General features: G+C 30.2%; 1 protein-coding gene across 1 annotated transcript in view; it reads right to left on the reverse strand.

Annotated features, from left to right (window-relative positions):
* Window positions 1-1,066: 1,066 nt before the first annotated feature.
* The window catches only part of eIF3c (eukaryotic translation initiation factor 3 subunit c), a 41,608-nt gene continuing 21,213 nt past the window's right edge, over window positions 1,067-21,461 (reverse strand). Inside the window, exons 14-21 of the mRNA XM_043050366.3 lie at window positions 21,317-21,442; window positions 10,850-11,003; window positions 9,188-9,271; window positions 7,235-7,344; window positions 5,742-5,945; window positions 4,314-4,479; window positions 2,491-2,559; window positions 1,067-1,274 (exon numbers count right to left, since the gene is read on the reverse strand). Of these exons, the coding sequence (XP_042906300.1) occupies window positions 1,246-1,274; window positions 2,491-2,559; window positions 4,314-4,479; window positions 5,742-5,945; window positions 7,235-7,344; window positions 9,188-9,271; window positions 10,850-11,003; window positions 21,317-21,442 (942 nt within the window). The 3' untranslated portion in view covers window positions 1,067-1,245. The remainder of the gene's footprint in view (window positions 1,275-2,490; window positions 2,560-4,313; window positions 4,480-5,741; window positions 5,946-7,234; window positions 7,345-9,187; window positions 9,272-10,849; window positions 11,004-21,316; window positions 21,443-21,461) is intronic.

Consider the following 21,461-nt stretch of genomic DNA (forward strand, 5'->3'; position numbering starts at 1 on the left):
TTATTTCTATTAGAAAAAATTATTGAATATTTACTCTTGTTATACAATTTTTTAATGCCAAATGAATTATTATAACTAAATATAAATATCACTTTACGTTACTCTGTTAATTAATTTAACATAGTTAAAATCAACCTCTATGGTTGCCAACCATAGAGGTTGTGACACAAACCTGGTTGCTTATCATTCCCCTTTGTTTGCTCTCATTCATCATTTCTTTCAATCTATTTTCTACATAAAAATTACTTTTGAAAATACATAAACTACACTTTTTGTTCTTAAAATAAAATTCTTGAACTCGTTTTTTTAAAATTTCATGATTAGTTTCTTTGTGTTTGAAATAATTAAATTTTTAAACTATTTCTTGGCTAGAAAGCTGAAGGCTACATATAGACCCTGGGTTGTTCTCCCAACCTAATTTAAATTGTTTAATGCCAAATAAATTATTATAATTAAATTTAAACATCACTTTATTTAATTATGTAAATTAATTTAATATAATTATCACCAACCTCTGCAGTTGCTTATCATTCATCATTGCTTGTTCTCATTAATTATTGTTACTCATTTCTTTCAATCTATTTAAACATTTCTCCATAAAAAAATTAATCATGAAAATACATAAATTACACTTGTTTTTAAAATAAATCCTAAAAATAAAATTCTTGAAATTAATTATTAAAATACATAAATTACACTTTTTGTTTTTAAAATTTCCTACTATTTTTTTAGTAGAAAGCTGAAGGTTACTATAGACCATCTCATTTAGACCTTGGTTTGTCCTCCCACCCTAATTAAAGTAATATCTTTTTTATCTGGCAATTCAGGGCCACAATTTGGGAAATATATTGTGATTGTTTAAGCTAAAAAACCTGAACTAGAACATTAAATTAAAAAAAATTTCTATACATCAATTTACATTAGAAAATTTTTTGACTAAAAACTATATAATTGAGATGATATTAGGCACTAACAAAATTTTACAGAATCCAATTAAATTATATATACTAGTATACGAATGAGTGAACCTCCACTTATATAAAAATTCTAAATAAAACAGAATGTATTTTTCTTAACAAAACTTTTTTATTCATTTTTTATCAAGCTGTGGAAAAAAAAGTATTTTAATTTGATCTTCACATTAGAGTTCGTATAATCAACTTTTCACTCCACCTCTTGAGCACAAACACTGGAATTCTTGGCTTCCAAAAATTTAAAACAGAAAAGACGTAATACTTCTTCAATTTAGTAGGCTCTCTGTCCAGGTCTTCGATCTGTTTAAAGAAAATAATAATAATAATAAGTACAATAACAAAATTTATTTGAAAGAAATTTTTTTGTTGTTAAATCTAAAAAAGTCATACAGTTATCAGAATTTCCATGTAAAAATGGGGAAATTTTTTAAGATTTTGAAACCATTTATAACTTTTTTTTTAAAGGTTCACAATGCTCTACACAAGATTTAATGAAGAAATAAAAAAAATAAAAAAACTTTGGTACAACTTCAAGTCTATAAGAGCACAACTCGCTTTTAATGAGTATCCCTTCTTGTTTAAATTTATTTAACATTTCCAAGACAACTGAAAGTTAATGATGAGTTTTAAATCCAGTGAACACATGAAATTTTTTCAAAAATAGGGTAGCAAATGGCATATGTTTTAGGGCCAAGGGTTTTATCCAAAGAACAATAACACAGCCAAGACAGTTAAAAAAACTAATTATTTTTTTTGTAATAAAATAAAAAATAAATCAAGTACCATATTTATAATTTAGTTAGTTTGAATGAATTGTAATTTTCCTAAACCTGTTTTAATAAACACTTGGTTCGTTTATGTTTATTTGAAGCGAGTTAGACTGTATATAGAAAACGAACAATAACTATACAACCAATTTCAATAGAATTTTTAACAGAACACAAACTTCACATAAAACACAAATTTTTTAGTTTTCAGGGTTAAAAAATTTCTTGTTTGATAAAGTGTCTAACTGAAAACATAAGATTCTTTCAGTTTTATTCTATTAATCTCATTAAATATGAAAAATATATATATATATTTAAAGTTCACTTAAAGATAATATAGTTCGCATTAATTAAATTTAATTTATCCCTCCTGCAACATTAATTATTCCAGGGTTTCATAACAAAACGTAATTCACACCTGTACATTTTGCTTCTAAGTGATTGGAATATTTCATTGATATCTACAATAAAAAAGAAAAGAGCTCAAATATGTGAAGTATAATCCAGAAAAGAAAAAATCTGAATTCTTAATATGTAGAACAAGTGAACTCTAAGAGCGTGATCTGGTTCGGTAAGAAATGTTTGTGAAATGATCACAGCCACAGCATAAAAGAAATGCGAAATTTCAAATTTTAGAATTTTAATACGATTAAGAAAATAGTAATTATTTTTCTTGTAAGGTACAGTACAGCAGTTGCACTATTGATTTTATTAAACAATATACAAACACACACTACAAAAATACTTACTCCAATTTCTGTCCTGTTGATTGTAGTTTCCTTTTTGATAGTTGTTATCCCTATTACCAGTTTGTTGTCCTACATTAAAAAATGATTAAGTTAAGAATGTAACAATGTTAAAAGTATATTTACAAATGTAATCTTGCTAAAAGTCACACAAGTTAATAGTTGTCTGTACATATAAGAATAGCATTTTTCAGAAATGAACAAAATTTATGTAATGTAAAATGTAATAAAATGAAAAATAATTAAATGTATTATTTGTACAGGCTATGATATGAGAAAATTTCTTTTACATGATTGGCTACATTTTGAATAAACAAAAATTTAAAATTCGCCTTTATGTTAGATAATTCCAATCTTTACAAATTTAGCTGAGAAGAAATGTTTGGAGCAATGAAAGCCCTTGAATAACATATTTTTATCTAGTAGAAACAACTAAAAAAAATATTTACTCATCATAGAAGTTAGAAATAATAATTTAATAGAAAACTAAAAATTAATAATTGCTCAAGACACTATATACTAAGAGGAGCTGAAAAAGTTGTCAACATCCACAACTAAGAAGCACAGAAAAACTTATTTATTTGAATTCTGCCACTTTGCAATTTAAAATCAGACCAAAGATGCTTAAAAGTTAAATTTTTAACAATAGTATAAGTGCAACATTTTCAAAAATATCTTATGCTGCATTAATAGCAGTGAATTTTTAATATCAAATGTAAATAATTACATAAATTTATAATTAACACACATACTCCATTTCAAAGCAACTCCAAAACGATTGTTAATCATTTTCTACAAATAATGTTGTTGAGAAACGTTAAATTGTAAGCACAGCAATTGAAACAAGCTATTCAACAGAATCTCAGACTTTTTTTAATTTATTTAACATCTTTTCTGCTGAACGATATTTTTCAAAATTTTAATGCTATAAGTTTAACAGAACTATAAATGAATACTCATACGAAATTGCAAACAAGAAAAATTATGACATGAAAGTACAGGGTATCTGCTACATTTTAGATTTTCAAATTCATGACTTTTCATGACTAATTCCAAAAATTTTTCATGACTTTTTGAAGTTAATGTTTTCTCTGACAAAAACACAATAGTAAATTTAAAAAAGCATCATAATAACATTTATTGAAATTATAGGTGTAACCATACCTGTTATACTCTGCATCTTCATAATTATAGATTTTTAATTTAAAAAACAGAGAAAATAAAGATTTGAAGCAATAAAATAGCTGAAAAAATAAAGTAATTTTTTTTCTTTTTTCTGCAGAATTATATTCTTAAGATATTTTTCTTGTTTAAGGGGAAGGAAAGAAATACTTCTGATTTTTCTATTCTCATTTCGGAATTCGCCAATCACTGGCTTGCTTCAGCTAGAATTTTAAAATATAGTTTTGCTCTAGAAATGATTTTTCTTTTCTTCTTCATTATTTGAAAGAACACAATTTTTAAAGAACATGATAAAAATTTTTTATATTTTAATAAAATATGACTGTGAGTGGGGAGTTTGTTACAGATATACGGAACATCAAAAAATGGGGGGAGGGGTAAATTCCAGTTTAATAATTAGATTTTTTGGCGACCTAAATTCATGACTTTCCATGACTTTTTTTAAAATCATGACAAATTTTGTTCAATACTGAAATTCATGACTTTCCAGGTGCGCGGATACCCTGAAAGTAGAAAATTTTGTGTGGTAAAGAAATACATTTACCATAGATTTTTTATGTTTTCTTTATAAAATATTATTTTAAAAAAAAGCTCCACAGACAAATTTGAACAACTAAAAAAAGAAAAAAAAAGGTCATATTTACCCATATTTCGATTGAAGTAAGTGGATCCCATTTTTATGTCCATCAGTCGTTCGTTATTTTCAGTGAGAGATATTAATTTGTCAGCTAGCTGTAGTGACAAAGCTTGGATTCTAGATGGCTCTGTTCTATGCATAATAACAGACTGTGTAGGCTCATCTAGTGATGCCTAAAAAACACAGACTTTGTAAACAAATAGACACTACAAACATACAATATTAGTTTCTCTTTAAAATCAATAACAAAAACTGAGAATAAATTTTAAATTGAAAAGATACCGGAATATTAATTAAGTTAATTTGTGATTAATAATATCAAAATCTTTATTCCCAGTACATGGTGCGTAGCCAAATCTCTCAACATAAAATAAGCACCTTTAAAGTAATTTTTAAGCACTCAAAAAATATTTTTAAGCACTATATACATTAACAAAATGCAAAATAATTTTTAAAGACTTTACAAGATAAAATAACTAGTTTCTGAGAAAGAACTTTTTTCGTGATTATACTAGTAACCATAAAAAGTTACGAGAGATTTTTCGGTTCAATATCAGAGGGTGGAAAATTAAGTCTGAAATTGAGAATATCTTGCAAAATGCAGCAGAGTTGCACATGAGAGTACAAGAATCTCACCGAACACAGCTCAGCGACGAACATGCAGATTCACAAGTATTTCATCATACATGTCAAATGATTAGAGTTTTCATACGTTTTAGACCAACAGTATGCTGTAAAAGATCGTGGTTGAATGAATTATGAAAACGTTGGATAGAATAATGTGAAAAGCACGCTTTTGCATAATACATGGCGAAAATCGACATGGTAAACAAAAACAAAAAAACAATCATTTTCAAAATACGAAAATAAGCACTTTCAAGCACTTTTTAAAAACGCCATGCACTATAAATTAAGTAGTCAACCAAATTGTGATTAAAAAATTTCAAAATTTTTATTCCCTGTATTATAATGCCTACTTATCAAGGCATAATATTCACTTAGGTTTATTTCCTTTTAAATAAATGAAAAAGGAAAAAAAAATGTTTTTTAATGAACAGTTCTTCATGTAACAAGCAATATTCACAAAATAAGCTAATAACAAATTATTTTTAAATTTGGCCTAGCTAAATATTGATATAAAATTTTTAACACTTTTTTAAAACTAAAATGAACATTTAAAAATTTAACTTTCGCTTTTACCTAAAAATATATGTTAGATGAAAGTATACTGCTTTCCAAAAATTTGGACAGTGCTTTTCTTCTTATATTTTTTGTATAAGAAAAAAAGAACCATTAAAATTCTTTGTAGGATCCCAGACTAGCAAAGAATTGATGCTTGGAGTATGCAATGGAGATTAATTTGTTTCATTTCAAATTTAACATTTTAATTAAAAGCAAATGAAAATTACATAACTACTGATGTGTGTCAGCTTACCATTAATTCTTCATTTATAATCATTTTGCAGAGAATACTGTGTACAACACTCTTTTCCAATTCAAACATTTCTGCTAGTCGAGGTACAGACAGGGAATCGTAATTGGAACTGTACGTAAATAAATAAGTTCTCAGTGATTCTTCTTGAATTTTCTGAGAAATCATCTCTCTCACCTTTTCTGCTTGATGGAACAGATCCCAAACCTAAGTGAAAAAACTTGACAGTTTAGGAAATTAAGTCTATAAGTCTAAAGTTTATTACACAATTGATATAAACAGGGAAGGGCAAATACCGGTCACCGAAAACTCCCCCCCGGAAGTCAATTAAATTTTTCAATACATTCTTCTACTCATTATTTTTTATATGCCAAAAGGAAAAAAATTTGAAATTGATAATTTATCTTTTCTTGCTGGAATATTGAATTGGCAGATGGTACTTTAATGCTAAAACTCAAAGGCAATGTTAATGTACAGTGCGAAAAACAAAAAACGGACCACCCTAAATAATTTTTGATCTAAGGATCGGATATTTTTGTTTAAGAACTCAATCTAGTAGTTCAAAGGGGTGACTTCAATATGCTAATTAATTTGTGCAGATGATAAAGCTATGAAAACAGACTTAAAAATGCACTTTCTTCTTATTGTTGAAAGCTTTTCATATATTCATTAACCAAATGCAAAATAATTTTCAAAGATTTTACTAGATCATGACAAAATAACTAGTTTCTGACAAAAAACTCTTTTTTTTTATTATATTAGCCACCATAAAAATAATTTATACACAATTTTAAAAATATTCCGAATTGAGTGGCTCATCCTATTTTTTAAATTAATAATTACTTTACTTAATTGTGTAAAAAAATTTAATTCAAAATTATAATTAATATCCACGACCTTCTTCCAGGGTTCGATTGAGAAACAGACGGGGGTGAAAGAAGAAAAGAAATTGCTTCACTGGTCAGTGCAATACCAGTCTCAGATCCTATAGGGTCATGGAGTAACATACACGTACAATGAATACCACCTCAATATGCAATGACGCATTAGACACTTGAAAGATAAACACCACTTCAGCAAAATTGATGAGACCGATTTGTCTGTGTTGAAGAAGTTCTTTTATGAACGCCTTCAAAAGAAGAAAAATAAAGAAAACAGGGACTGTATGCAAAATTGGGTAGTAAAAGGATAAAACTACTGCATAAAATCTTTATTTCTTTAGAATGCTTATTGCGTTTGATTCTTGTAAATTAAATTTTTAACTCCTATCAGCTAAAAGATGGACCCACATTACTAATAAACAACCTTGTCCATGAGAGGCTAGTTTTTTTAATTTCACAGCATATAGGACAAAGTCACAATAATTTGAGAAGAACATTCAATTCTGGTTTCCTGATTCCTGAATTTTCACAATTTTTGCCAGTCCCCCGATAAAATTATCAAAACAAACATCGGATAGGATGCAACAAATATTTAAAAATTAGCAGCAGCCTTACCTTTGAGTTCATTTTTTCATTGATGATGTAATCCTTACAAGCTCTCCAATTTCCAACACGCATAGCTTTGGAGGCAGCAACAACATGCTCTCTCATGCTTTCAGGTGGTCCTATGAAAAATAAAATTTAGTATGTTTTTTGCCAACTCAAATAGGGGAGAGTCGGGTAGCCCCGCCCACTTAAGGAGTATTGCTTATATTTCTGTATAATATTGAGTAATAATCAATATTTTTGTATGTTTCTACTATTTTATCATCTAATTAAATAATGCAAAAAGAATAAACTAAAAAAAGAATAGTTTAACTTAAAAAAATAGAAATTTAAAAAAAAATGTTTTTCAGCTCTTTTCAAAATGTGTCGTGTAGCCCCGCCCAGTTACAAAAATTATGTTTTTTGATAGTTTTTTCAGGTGTAAATGAAAATGACCAATGTATTGACAATAGATAAACCTCATTTATCATTTTTATCACAAAATTATTTTATTTATTACATATTTATATACTTTTAGTGAGTTCTATCATTTAATAACAATAATATTTGTAGCTAAAAATGCATATAACATTCAAATTTGAAGCAATAAAATAGTAATATTTGCAACCGTACATTTATCGACGTAATAAAATTGGGCGGTGATACCCGACAATCATGTGAGTAGGGCTACCCGAAATCCAATTGTTTTGTAAATTTGTAATTACTCGAACAATTTTTCACATATAAACTTCTTTCTTTGTGCAAATTAAACTTAAGACTACATAATTTAATGCTGTATGTATAGAAAAAATTATTTTTTTAGTATTAAAATGAAGTTTAATCGAAACGTTCAACCAATTTTTCTTAATTTCATGACTGTATTCAACACATTTTCAAAACTATTGTTTACCATGTTAACAGCTTAATAAATACTTGAAACTTTGAAAATAATCTTTTTTTAATATAATAATCAATGTCCGATGGCCCATTGACTTGAAAAAATATTCTATACATATGAAATTGACAGTGGGCGGGGCTACCCGACTCTCCCCTACATAGTAAGATTAAAACATAAAGTATCTGCATTCACAATCCAAAAGTATCTGTTATAATATTTCTGATAATAGAATAATTTTATCAAATATACCAAAACAGTTAACTATTCAGTGGCTGGGTGGCGCAGTTGGTTTGTCGGCGGTCTTCTGAACCCAAGTTTGCGGGTTCAATCCCCGGCCCAGACACCGGATTTTCGGGATGCAGAAAATCCTCAGCGGCCATGTCGTATGATTATGCGGCATGTAAAAGATCCCTGGAGTGCCTTATTGGCTCTTGGCATTTCCGGCAAAATTAAATTCCTGGTGCACTTTAGCATCCAAATAGAGTCTCGGTGCTGCCATGTAATGTGGCAGGAACTGCATTCATATAAATTATCTAACTAAGTAATATTAGAAATTTTGAATAATTTCCTACTGTCACCGCAATCGTCTATTTCTGACGAAAAGCGACAGTCACTTAGAGCTAAGTTGTAAAAAGTGAACTGATTGTAGGCTCGACCGCTAATCATTGGGCTAAAGTGGTATAACAGGTAAATTTTAATGAAAATCCATACAGTATTTTATCTATACCATGCTATTTTTCATCAGAAAACCTTGATTTTTTTTACATTTGTAATATTAAATATTAGATTTTGTGAACAAAAACATATTATAAAATGAAAATGGAAAAGTTTCACTTAGAGGTGGAATTTTATAAAATAGTTGTAACAGATGTTTGGTATTGACAATTATAAGACTGATTTTTTTCCAGGTATATAGGAATTTTCCAGAAAAATTGCAACTTTCTCTGACAATTCTAGGTTTTCCTTGTTCTCCCCCTCAACTGTGGGAGCCCTGTTATTTTAGACAAACTCAACCTCACCGACATAGAATTTAAGACATGCAACACATATCTCCCAATATATAGAGAATTCACATATATACTAACCAACTAAAGCTTGACGTTCACTATTTCTTAACTGATGGTGAAATGATTTGCTAATCATTCTCCTCCTCCCTTCCAATTCATGAGCTGAAATTAATAAAGTCAAAAATTTAAATGTTAAGGTATTATACAAAAATTAAGACAACATTTCTCGTCACAAACTATGAAATTATTAAAAAATATATATACATCACTAGTTATAACTTTCAATTTAAAAGTAAACACTAATGACCCCACTATTTTAAATTTTTTTTCTTCACAAACATTGTTCTTAATATATAGTTAGATCCCTTGTCATATTTTACTCAGGGACAACAAATTAATATTTAAACTACAAAAAAACCAAATTGTAATCAAAACCCAATGAATCACCACTAAGCAATGTGGACTTAGTCAGTAAGTCAGTTTGATCGCAGGTGCGTAATTGCTTTTTACTACCCCATCAGCAATCAAATAGGTTTGAAAAATATTGTATTTCTCTCTAAAATATTAATCGGCCACCCTTAGTATGTGTATTCCGTTTTCACTTCATTATTGCTAAGGAGTCCAAATGCATACATTAAGGAATTATGAAACTAAGGTGATAATAATACCTCCTGCATATTGGGGTGAATTGACTAACTACTTCTGATTAATATACTGAATAAAAATTAAAATGCATTTAAAATAGAATGTAGAAATTTAAAAAAAGTGAGCGTTGAGAATTTTTAACAATATATCTCCAGTGCACAAAGGTTGATTGCATTTCAAAAATTTCATTTCATTTAACAGAAAATAATTAAAAGCTGAAAAAATTTATACAGACAGTTAAATATAAATTTTATTCTTTAACACCCCTTGACTATCTTGTAAGTTAAAAAAATAATATTTGTTGAAAAAGTATACCTTTTTTACACTTATACTATTTTTCAAGTATACTAACTAGGAAATATGAATGAAATTATTAAAAATAAAAATTTACAGTAGATAATCTTTCATCATAGGGCATCAGTTGACAATAAAGCGACTTAACGAAGATTATACTAAAGAAATTAAAGCGACCATATTTTTGAGGTTCACTTTTATAACACTAAATTATGATTCACATTATTTGCCGAATTTGCAAAACTTTATGATCTAAAATTTTAGTTTTTGATGATACTTCTTGATTTATGTATCAAAACCCTCAAAATATGTCAAAAAAGTTAAAACTACAGAAGCAAACAGATATATGATTCTTAAGACTCATTCAAATACAGCTCAAGAAGAGTGATGGCTAAACGAGTGAGTAGGATAATTTTATAACTGTGATTGAACAGCTGACCTAACTTTAGGTTTATGAAGACCAATGTTCAACTCTGTAGCCTTGTAATTTTGAACCCAATCCAGAAGACAAGGAAACTCCTGGATCAAGTATGGGGAGAAAGTTGCCTTTCTGGAGGAATTTTTTTGATGGAGCTAACTCGCATTTGCATTACATACAGAGGAAGACCACGAGAACCTCCCACGGTTAGCCTGACGACAAGATGACTCTAACCCACAATCCATCTACCACTGGGAATATTTCATGTCAGCACTGTGGTCGGTGACAATCTACATTATAATTTTTATACTGTATTTTTGGAAAAGTTGTGATTTAGATTACAATACGAAAGAGTTTAATTATATTTTTCCAATAAAACTTACCAGCCATATACGGGATTTCTAGCAACATAGCAGACACTAAGTAAACACATTCCAACAATTCCAAATTAATATGTTTATGGAAAGGAATTTGACGACGTTTTTCAATTTTCTCTTGGTCTGGAGTACGTTCATGCTGACGTTGTGGCAATAAACCCTACATTAAAAAGAAAAGAAATTAACAAGTGAAGATTTATGTTCCATAAATAGGAATAACAAAAATTATTATACATTAAATTACATTACCAATGCAATAATTAAAAGAACTAGAAGTAATAACATTTAGAACTCATTTTTTTAGCAGAAATAGTTTATAGTTATTGATAAAGTATAAAACCCATTTCATATTTACAGGGATGAGATTAGCCAAAAAGCAAAAAAGCTGAATTTCCACGATAGTAAATTTTACGCAAGCGCAACCCTTTAATAATAACAGTTTAAGGTAATAAATAATGTGTTGACATACAATTGTGTACTAATCTATCATTATATAAATGATTACATTGATACTTAACATTTTTTAGTGAAAATAAAAATTACCACCTGAAAAAATAAATCTGGAAATTATATTTTTCCCCAGTTCACATAAGAGACAATTATTACTTGAAAAACTACCTGGTTTAGCAAATTAAAACTACTGAGAATATACATTAATATTTCATTTCTTTTAATAAATACTGTAATGTGATTTATAGCAAATATATCAGTAATAATCAGTAATCTTTTTCCCCAAAAACAAATTAAATTAAATCTCTTTTTAAGTTATCATTATCAGTTCGCTATATCTTTTATGTTTTCTACATTTAGTCGTTAGTCCATCTTCAAACATCTTGTGACAAATCCTATTTTTTCTTCTTTGCAAGCACAGAATGTAAATTTTGAATATATTCCCTTCCAGTTTCTCTGATGTTGTAACACTTACATATACTAATAATCGTCCTTAGAAAAACAGTCACCTTTATAGTAACTAATTAAAAAAAAATTTACTTCTTACAAGAATCGCGATAGTTGATCTTAAAATTGCGTGAATATGAATAACAATTATGGATTTTGAAATCACATGAATATGAAACTAGATATACGATTTTGAAAATGAGAAAATACAAACTGGGATATAGAATTTTTAAAACGCGTAAATACAAATCACGATTCATAATTTTTAGATTGCGTAAATACGAATCATGATGCGTAATTTTTAGATTGCATAAATAAGAATTATGATGCATAGCTTTTAGAATGCGTGAATGCAAATCTCAATGCCTTATTTTAAAATCACGTATAAATACGAAAATCAATGTTTGATATTATAAACCGCATGAGCAAATCAAGACATTGAATTTTAAACTTGCGAGAATCGCTACATAGGTTTTTAAAAAGACGTAAATACGAATCACAATATTGTATTCAAATATTAATTCAATTTTCAAATATTAATTCATTAAATAAATTTAATAATTTTAGTTTTATATGATTGTGAATTGTAATTATTTAATCAAAAATAACATATTTTAAAGATAACATCAGTGATAATTTCTAACTTATAGCTGTATATGAACAAAAAAATAGTCATCAGCATAATGATAAAAGTTTGGGTTGTCGTCAGCATAATATTAATAAGTTTGGGTTGTCATCAGCGTAATATTAATAAGTCTGGGTTGTCATCAGCATAAAATTAATAAGTTTGGGTTGTCATCAGCATAAAATTAATAAGTTTGGGTTGTCATCAGCATAATATTAATAAGTCTGGGTTGTCATCAGCATAAAATTTTTTTTGGGTTGTCATTAGCATAATATTAAAAGTTTGGGTTGTCATCAGCATAATATTAATAAGTTTGGGTTGTCATCAGCATAAAATTAATAAGTTTGGGTTGTCATCAGCATAAAATTAAGTTTGGGTTGTCATCAGCATAATATTAATAAGTTTGGGCTGTCATCAGCATAAAATTAATAAGTTTGGGTTGTCATCAGCATAAAATTATTTTTGGGTTGTCATCAGCATAATACTAAAAGTTTGGGTTGTCATCAGCATAAAATTAAGTTTGGGCTGTCATCAGCTTAAAAAAGTTTTTTTGGGTTGTCATCAGCATAAAATTAATAAGTTTGGGTTGTCATCAGCATAATATTAATAAGTCTGGGTTGTCATCAGCATAATATTAATAAGTTTGGGTTGTCATTAGCATAAAATTAATAAGTTTGGGTTGTCATCAGCATAAAATTATTTTTGGGTTGTCATCAGGAATGGAATTGTTTTTTTAAATTTTATTATGCAAAAAGAGGTGTCTAATCTTAATAACTGTTTTACAATTATTATTGTGTACAATAATTAAATATAATCTATTATACTAATCTATTATATAATCTATTATACTAATCTATTATTATAAAAACGATTACATTGATACTTAACATTTTGTGAAGAAAAAAAATATCAATTGAAAAAATAAAGCTGGAAATTATATTTTTCCTCAGTTCACATAAGAGACAATTATTACTTGAAAAACTACCTGGTTTAGCAAATTAAAACTACTGAGAATATACATTAACTAGCTGCCCTTACTGTGGGAGCAACTGTCGTTAATAAATGAAAATAAATAATGCGGACGCCTTTTAAATAAAATCAATCAAATGAACTACAAGTTCTACAGATGAATGACAACAATTATAAAACTTTAATCTTTTAATAACAAATAATTTAGCATCAAAAACGGATTCTAAAAATTATAATTCTAAATTACAACAAAAAAAGAACAACAACAAAAACTATCTCAGGTTGCCACGCAACCTAAAGTGAAATATTAAAACAAATAAATCTAAAGAAAATTAAAGGTGGCGCTTCGGTCAAATATACATACGCTAATGACTTAAAATCTTAAACATACTCCCACCTTGCAAAGTGATATTATAAATAGCACTTTGGAACAAATAGTTAGCATTTCTTTAAAATACAAACTAACTCATGTATATTGGTCATCTTTATATGAAACTAATTAAAAAAATATTCAGTCATTATATAAATAACAAAAAGTTCATAAATCTAAACGTTGTGGAATTTTTATGATTCTTCCCAATCTGCCTTTGATAGGAGAATTCACTTCCAAATTATCAGGCACATCAACGGACTTGGGAATATTATCAACTTCCAAGTTAATTTTCTTCGAAGACTTTTCCAGAACATCCATATCGTTCTTTGCTGATAGCTCTAAAGGATAAAGTCTTTGGAAAGGTCGGATCCTTTCTCCTTGAGAGGTTCTTAATCTGGCTACTCTAGGAATACTGTCCTTTCCAGGGTAAAGCTCCAAGACAATTCCAAGAGGCCAATCTATGCGTCGAGCATTATCTTGTCCTATTAAAACAATATCACCGATGTTTATTACATCATTCCTTCTTATTCCCTTGTGCACTAGCTGAGCAAGATATTCATTTCTAAATCTTTGTTTGAGATCTTCACGTAATTTTTGCAAAAATTTTACGCGTTTCAACATAGAGTTTCGATTCACAAGGTCTAAATCGGGAGTTTCGTTGCTGTTGCTACCTTCCCCGTATATAAACGTTGCCGGAGTTAAAGGTACTAATTCAGATGGATTATCGTGAATGTATGTCAATGGTCTGCTATTTATAACCGATTCACAGTCACATAAAATTGTAGTTAGTCCTTCATAATCCACAACAGATTTACCTAACACACGACGCAGAAGAGTCTTAAGCATTCCAACTATCCGCTCCCACCATCCACCCCACCATGCTGCTGTGGGTGGAATAAATTTCCAAATTATTTTCCGAGCGTTTGAGTACCCAGCAATCTTGTCCCAATCTAAATTCTTTAAATAATTGTTTGCTCCTACAAAATTCTTTCCATTATCCGAGTAAATGACCGATATTCTACCTCTTCTTGCGATAAATCGTCTGAATGCTTGAATGAAAGCATCTGTAGTGAGAGATCGTACTAATTCAAAGTGAACTGCTCGGTACACAGCACAGGTAAACAAAACGATCCAAGCTTTTTCATTCGATTTTAGATACAGAGGACCGGCATAGTCCACACCAGACACTTGGAAAACTTTTGTCTGAGTAACTCTTTCTCTTGGAAGGGGCGCAAACGGAACTTCTACTGGTTTAGCTTGATGACGCTTACAAATCACACACTTGGAAATAGCTTTATTTACTAACTTTTTAGCTTTAAGAATCCAGTATCGCTCTCTGAGTCTTGAGAGTAAGATGGAACGACCTGCATGCATCGCTTTTATATGCTCTTCACGGATTAATTCTAACACAACACTGTTAGCAGGTAAAAGGATTGGACATCTGAAATTCTCATTCTCATCACTATGTACCAGTTTGGTCTTGACTCTCAGAATACCACTTTTATCTCGAAAAGCTTGCATTTTGGCGAGAAATTTATCATCTTGGAAATGCGTTGTTTGCATTGACTTAAAAATCACACTTTCTGCCTTTGTCAACTCCTCACAGATTAAATTTCCCTTCAACTTATCCTGATGTGAAACGTTGTGGACAAAACGTAAGATCCAAGCGACTACTCTTACATTTCTGCTATATGTTGAAAAGTAATTACACCATATTTCCGTTACTTCAATATTTACCATGGAAATAACTACTTGTTTTCTTTTTTCCAAATTTACCTCCTCTTCATTAACGGAAATTTCGTCAGCTGCTGCAGGCCATTGTGTGTGGGAAAGATATAGCCAGCTGGGGCCCTCCCACCACTTCGAATTGCCAAGTTGTTGAGCAGAGCAACCTCTACTTGGTAAGTCTGCGGGATTCATAGATCCGGGCAAATGCCTCCATGCTTTTACTGGAGTCAATTTCCTGATTTCTTGAACTCGATTTTCCACAAATACACCCCATGTGTCTTCTCTTTTAAGCCAAGCTAATACAGTTGTTGAGTCTGTCCAGAAATGAACTTTGTCCGTCTGAAACTGTTTTACTATTTCAATAGATAGACGAGCTGCAATTGTGGCACCAAGAAGTTCAAGTCGAGCAATCGTTGTTTCCTTTTTCCCGCTAGGTGCGATTCTTGCTTTACTCTGTATCAGGTGAACTTGAACATTGCTTTCATCTTCTATTCTCAGGAAAACTACTGTGGAATACGCAAATTTACTGGCATCACAAAAGAAATGTAATGAAATGCGTTCGTAACCTTTGTCACAATGTAACCACCTTGGGATTTCTATGTGCTTCAGATATTCAAGCTGACTTAGCCACTTTGTAAAATCTTCTCGTGTTTTTGTGTCAACTTCATCGTCCCAACCAATTTTAGCTTTCCACAAATTTTGTAACCATAATTTTGGTCGTAGCGATACCGGGCTAGTTATCCCCATAGGATCAAAAACTCTGTGTGAGGCAGCTAAAATGCTTCTTTTGGTGATTTTTTCATGTTTTGTGTCTTTCATATCAGGAATATTAATTAACAGAGTATCACTTTGTCTATTCCACTTCATTCCCAGAATATTGGTCTCACTAGAATTAGGCTCTGATGGGTTAGTAGACTCCCACCCTCGTAAATCAAATTGTCTTTCAGCCATAATATTAGTAGCAACTTCTATAAATTGTTTCAGCTCTGATTCAGTTTTCACGCTTGTGAGGCAATTATCTACATAAAAACTGCATATTAGTTCCTGTATAATCTCTTTAGGGTATTTTTCATTCCCTCCCATTGCTTCTTCTAGTTTATTATTCAAATGGTATTGAATAGTGGCTCCTAGCAAAAACGGACTACAGGAAACGCCAAACACAACTCTTCGATGACGAAAATGTTTCATCTGTCCATCTTCTCCATACCATAAGAATCGTAAGAAATTTCTATCATTTTCATAAAGACTTATTTGCAAAAAAGCCTTACGTATATCAGCTGTTACGCCAAATTGATATCTTCGAAATTTATTTATCATTGAGGGAATTACTTCTATCAAATTTAACCCTTTTTCTACACAATCATTTAAACTAGGAACTCCTTTTCTCTTAGAAGAAGCATTGAACACGGGCCTGATTTTAGTTGTGCTGCTCTCCTTTATCACAGGTCGATGAGGTAAGTAGTGACAAGGTATCCCCATGTCTTCTTTTGGAACCTCTTCAATTATTTCCTCTTTCTCCCAGTCCTTGAACACTTCTCCATAGGCATCATACAATTTGTCGGTTTTCAACTTGCGTGTTGTCATTTGCAATCTCTTTAACGCCAAATCATAATTATCTGGCAAAGGCAAATGCCCATCAAGCCATGGCAGACTAACTATAAAACGGCCATCTCCTTCAACTTTCACTGTATTTAAGAAATGTTCCATTGAGGCTTCCTGCAGTTCCTCTCTAGATTTTTGTTCTGAAGGATCTTTTATTCCTAAAGAATCTAATCTCCACAGCTCAGAAATATCCATTTCTTTTACTAAAAGTGAAGTAACCAACATTGCGTTGCTTGACGGTAAATCATTTTCAGGTGCTTTCCCTGTTAAAGTCCATCCCAATAGTGTCTCTATTGCTACTAATCCACTTGCCAAAACTCTTCGTTTTCCTGTCATAAGTTTTCCTATTACGTCAGCTCCAAGCAGAATTTGAACTGGTTGTGACTCATTTCCGACGTCTGACAACTTTATATTAATTTCTTCAAGCTCTTTTAACCAGGGTCCAAAGCTAACAGGTGTTATAGTATCACAAATAGATGCTTGATCTAAAGCTTCCATGTTACAAGTCAAGTTATTCTCTGGATTCCTTAATCTAATTCTATAACACGTGTGTTCAAATTTATCTGATTTATGACCACCAAACAGAGAGTGTATGAGAGTTTCTTTTCTCAAGGGAACATATTCCATCTTTTCAGCCAAATTTTTTAAAATATATGTTCTTTGTGATCCAGAATCTAAAACTGCTCTCACCACAATTTCTTTTCTATCAGATATCAGCTTTAGTTTCATAGTTTGAAGGAACACTTTCGAACCGGACGTGATGTTGGACATGTTTATTTCGGAACTTTCACTTTTCTGCCCAGATTTATCGGGTTCACGATTTTTTGCAGCTAAAGATTCACACATTAGTACCACATGTCTTTTACCGCATATGACACATTTTATAAAAGCTTTGCACTTACGAACTGGATGTCCTTGCATTAAACAGGCAAAACAACATTGACTTTCTTTTACTATGTTCTCTCTTTCAGCTAAAGTCATATTTCGAGCGGAAAAGCAATCTGAACTTTTATGTTTCCCTGAACAAAACACACACACTTTCTTCAAATCTTTTACATCTGTAGTCAATAGATTTGCCGATGTTGAAAATCTTTTTGTTGGCAAATCTCTTGCTTTCTTTTTAAAGGGTAGGCGTTTTTCATCAGATCCCAAGCCAAAACCTGACATGGCCAAATTAATTCTTTCTTCACCTTCCGTTTCTGCCTTCAGAAAAGCCATGATGTTCGTTAATCGCTCTTTGGCGTCAACTGAAGCAACGCGGGAAGAACTTCGGTTCCAGGCTTTTAGAAACTCTTCTTGGAAACAAGATTCTACCATAGGGAATAGTATTGAAGCGCATTTCTCGGTCGTAACACCTAACGTTTCTAAAGCTCTAAGATATGACTCTAGTTTGTCATAAAGGGACGTCATAGATATCTTTTCATGCTTTTGAACGGAAACTATGAGCTTCAACAATTCCCTAACATAAACTTCGACCAAAAGGTCATCCTTGCCAAATCGGGCTTTGAGGCTATCTACTGCTTTGGTATAGTTTGCAGCTGTTGGAGGAAAGCTTTCTACAACTTCTCTAGCTCGAGATCCAACAGTTGTAGCCTGAATCAGGTATTGAAATTTGTTTTCAGGGGCAATATCTGTATCGTTATTAATTTGTTCAAATTGTCCCCAAAATGGTAGCCAATCTTTTAAATCTCCACTAAATTGCCTAAGTTCTAATTTTGGCAAATTAAACTGCTTTCTGGCACTGGCACTAATAATATTTGGCGGAGACTCACCGGTTCTTTGCGATGTAGCTTGAATTCTCGCCAACTCCAGTTCATGTTTTCTTATACTTTCTCTCTCTTCATATTCTCTTTGTTTCTCTTCATATTCTCTTTGTTTCTCTTCATATTCTCTTTGTTTCTCTTCATATTCTCTTTGTTTCTCTTCATATTCTCTTTGTCTCAATTTTTCTTCATATTCCTCCTTTTGTCGTCGATCATTGACAGTAGCTACCAATACACTTGTTACAAAATCTGGATCAGCTAAATATTCTTTACTTTTCAAAATGATCGTTTTCAGATCCGCTACAGTAGCTTTTTGAGGTAATACTTCACCAATTTCTTGGGCAACAATAATAAGATCTTCCTTTTTAAATCCTTTTGATGCTAAAAACATTTTTCAAATCAGAAGTAGCGTATCAACCGTCCTGTCGCGGACGCCACAAAATGTCGTTAATAAATGAAAATAAATAATGCGGACGCCTTTTAAATAAAATCAATCAAATGAACTACAAGTTCTACAGATGAATGACAACAATTATAAAACTTTAATCTTTTAATAACAAATAATTTAGCATCAAAAACGGATTCTAAAAATTATAATTCTAAATTACAACAAAAAAAGAACAACAACAAAAACTATCTCAGGTTGCCACGCAACCTAAAGTGAAATATTAAAACAAATAAATCTAAAGAAAATTAAAGGTGGCGCTTCGGTCAAATATACATACGCTAATGACTTAAAATCTTAAACAGCAACAATGGCCAATCTAATACAACAATCTGGATTTTTAAATCTCGTAAATAAATCGCAACACGCAAATATGAAAAGATATGTTTGATATTAAAATCGTGTGAATAAGAATCGAGATATTAGCAGATTCCAGGCTTGGGACCTCTGAAAGGCTTGTCAGAAGCAGCGTCGTTTGAACTACGAAAATCGGATCCATCTGGAGGGCGGGTAAAAAATTCGGAAAATCTTATCTGCTGCGTGTAAAGGGGAGAAAATAGGTAAAATAAGTAAAAATGAGAAAGGATTGGTAGCTATGTAGTTTGAATTTTCTGTTCCTTTTTGAAAATCGATGAATTTTCTGAAAAAGCAGAATACTAATTTAAAAAGATGAAATTTTTAGAAAATCTGAATTTTTGATAAAAAAGCTGAAATTTAAGAGATAAAAGTGAAAAAAGCGGAAATCCGCTAAAAAACGGAAAAATCTCATCCCTGTATTTAACAAATATGAATACACCAAAAGGTTAATATATATTTTTTTTTATAATCATTGTTTATTTTCTTATATGTACTTAGTTTTAATCTTTAGAACTAGTCTGGAGTCTTTTTTACTTATTTTTTTTTGAGGACATAAATTTGATTGACAGCAATCAAATGAAAATTAAAAATCATGAGTGAAAGTGGTTAGTTAGAATCAGAACTGAAACTTAAATCTGGAAAAAAGTATACATTAATTGCTTATACACAATATAATAATTTAAGACAGGTAAGTGGACTAATTAAAAAATAATAATAATAAAAAATAAAATAATAAATTAGTTAAAAAAATTCCCCATACACGAACCAATTATTTCAAAATGTTTTATTGGCTTCAATTCCTAAACCTTTGATTAAGTGACCTAATTTCTTTCTGTAATCAAGATTGTAATTGACAAAGCCCTTAAATAACTTAAGACAATGCACTAAAAAGTAAAATGCTACTGCTCAAAAGCAAATATGTTCATGAAAAAAATTTATCAGTCATTAATCCCTATAAAAAAAAACTATGTTTAAGGTTTTAGTGGAATTCTTGAAATTTCTTCCTGATTTATGAATGTTCATTGCTTATTTTATCCTATCATTTCTCTCTTAAATACAGTAGCGTAGAGAGAGTAAAACTTAAATTTTAAGTTCCAAAACTGAAAAAAGTTAACAATAATAATTTCATGTAAAAATTAGGTTGTTATTATTTATTTTAAATAATGCTAACATACTTATTTAAACTATTTAATTTTATATCATTTTAATAATGGGTTTAGTATTTTAAGATATTATATTTTATTAATAAGGGGGCATTAAAACAAAAGAAAGGGGTTCCCAAGTTTAGTTCTTTTTTTTGTGTATCCATGACAAGTATTTGTTTGGAAACTCAACCATTAAAAATTAAAGGCTATCCATTGGCCTGGGACCAAAAAATAAATTATACGTGTCCTTTGGACAACAGGGATGATATGCAGTTTGGATATTTTGGCTCGTACTTTAATCACAAAACAAATTATTTTATAATAATTGTAAACATTATCATTCTCTGTATTGTAATTTTTTATTTAACTTTACTTAATTGATTTTGATTTTTTTAAAAATAAAATAAAAATTTGTAAATGGACCAATGAAAATGTGTAGGGACTAGTATTATCTTTTAATTACTGGTCCTTTGGCCCAATGACTATATTTTCTTAACTTCTACCAATATTTAGTTTGTAAATTGAGAGAAAAAAAAAGAGTGCCGACTTAACCAATAATAAAGAATTACCTGAGCTAGCAATTCTTTAGCACGTCCACCACTTTGAATGTCAAGAAGAGCTGCATGAGAATCTTTAATGTAACCATGTCTAAATGCACACAAACCAAGTTGAACAAGAGCTCTATTGTAAATTATCTAGAATAAAGAAAAAATT

This window comes from Parasteatoda tepidariorum, chromosome 8, assembly GCF_982258835.1.
Source record: "Parasteatoda tepidariorum strain Cologne lab strain chromosome 8, Ptep-v5.0, whole genome shotgun sequence".
In the NCBI taxonomy this organism is placed as follows: domain Eukaryota; kingdom Metazoa; phylum Arthropoda; class Arachnida; order Araneae; family Theridiidae; genus Parasteatoda; species Parasteatoda tepidariorum.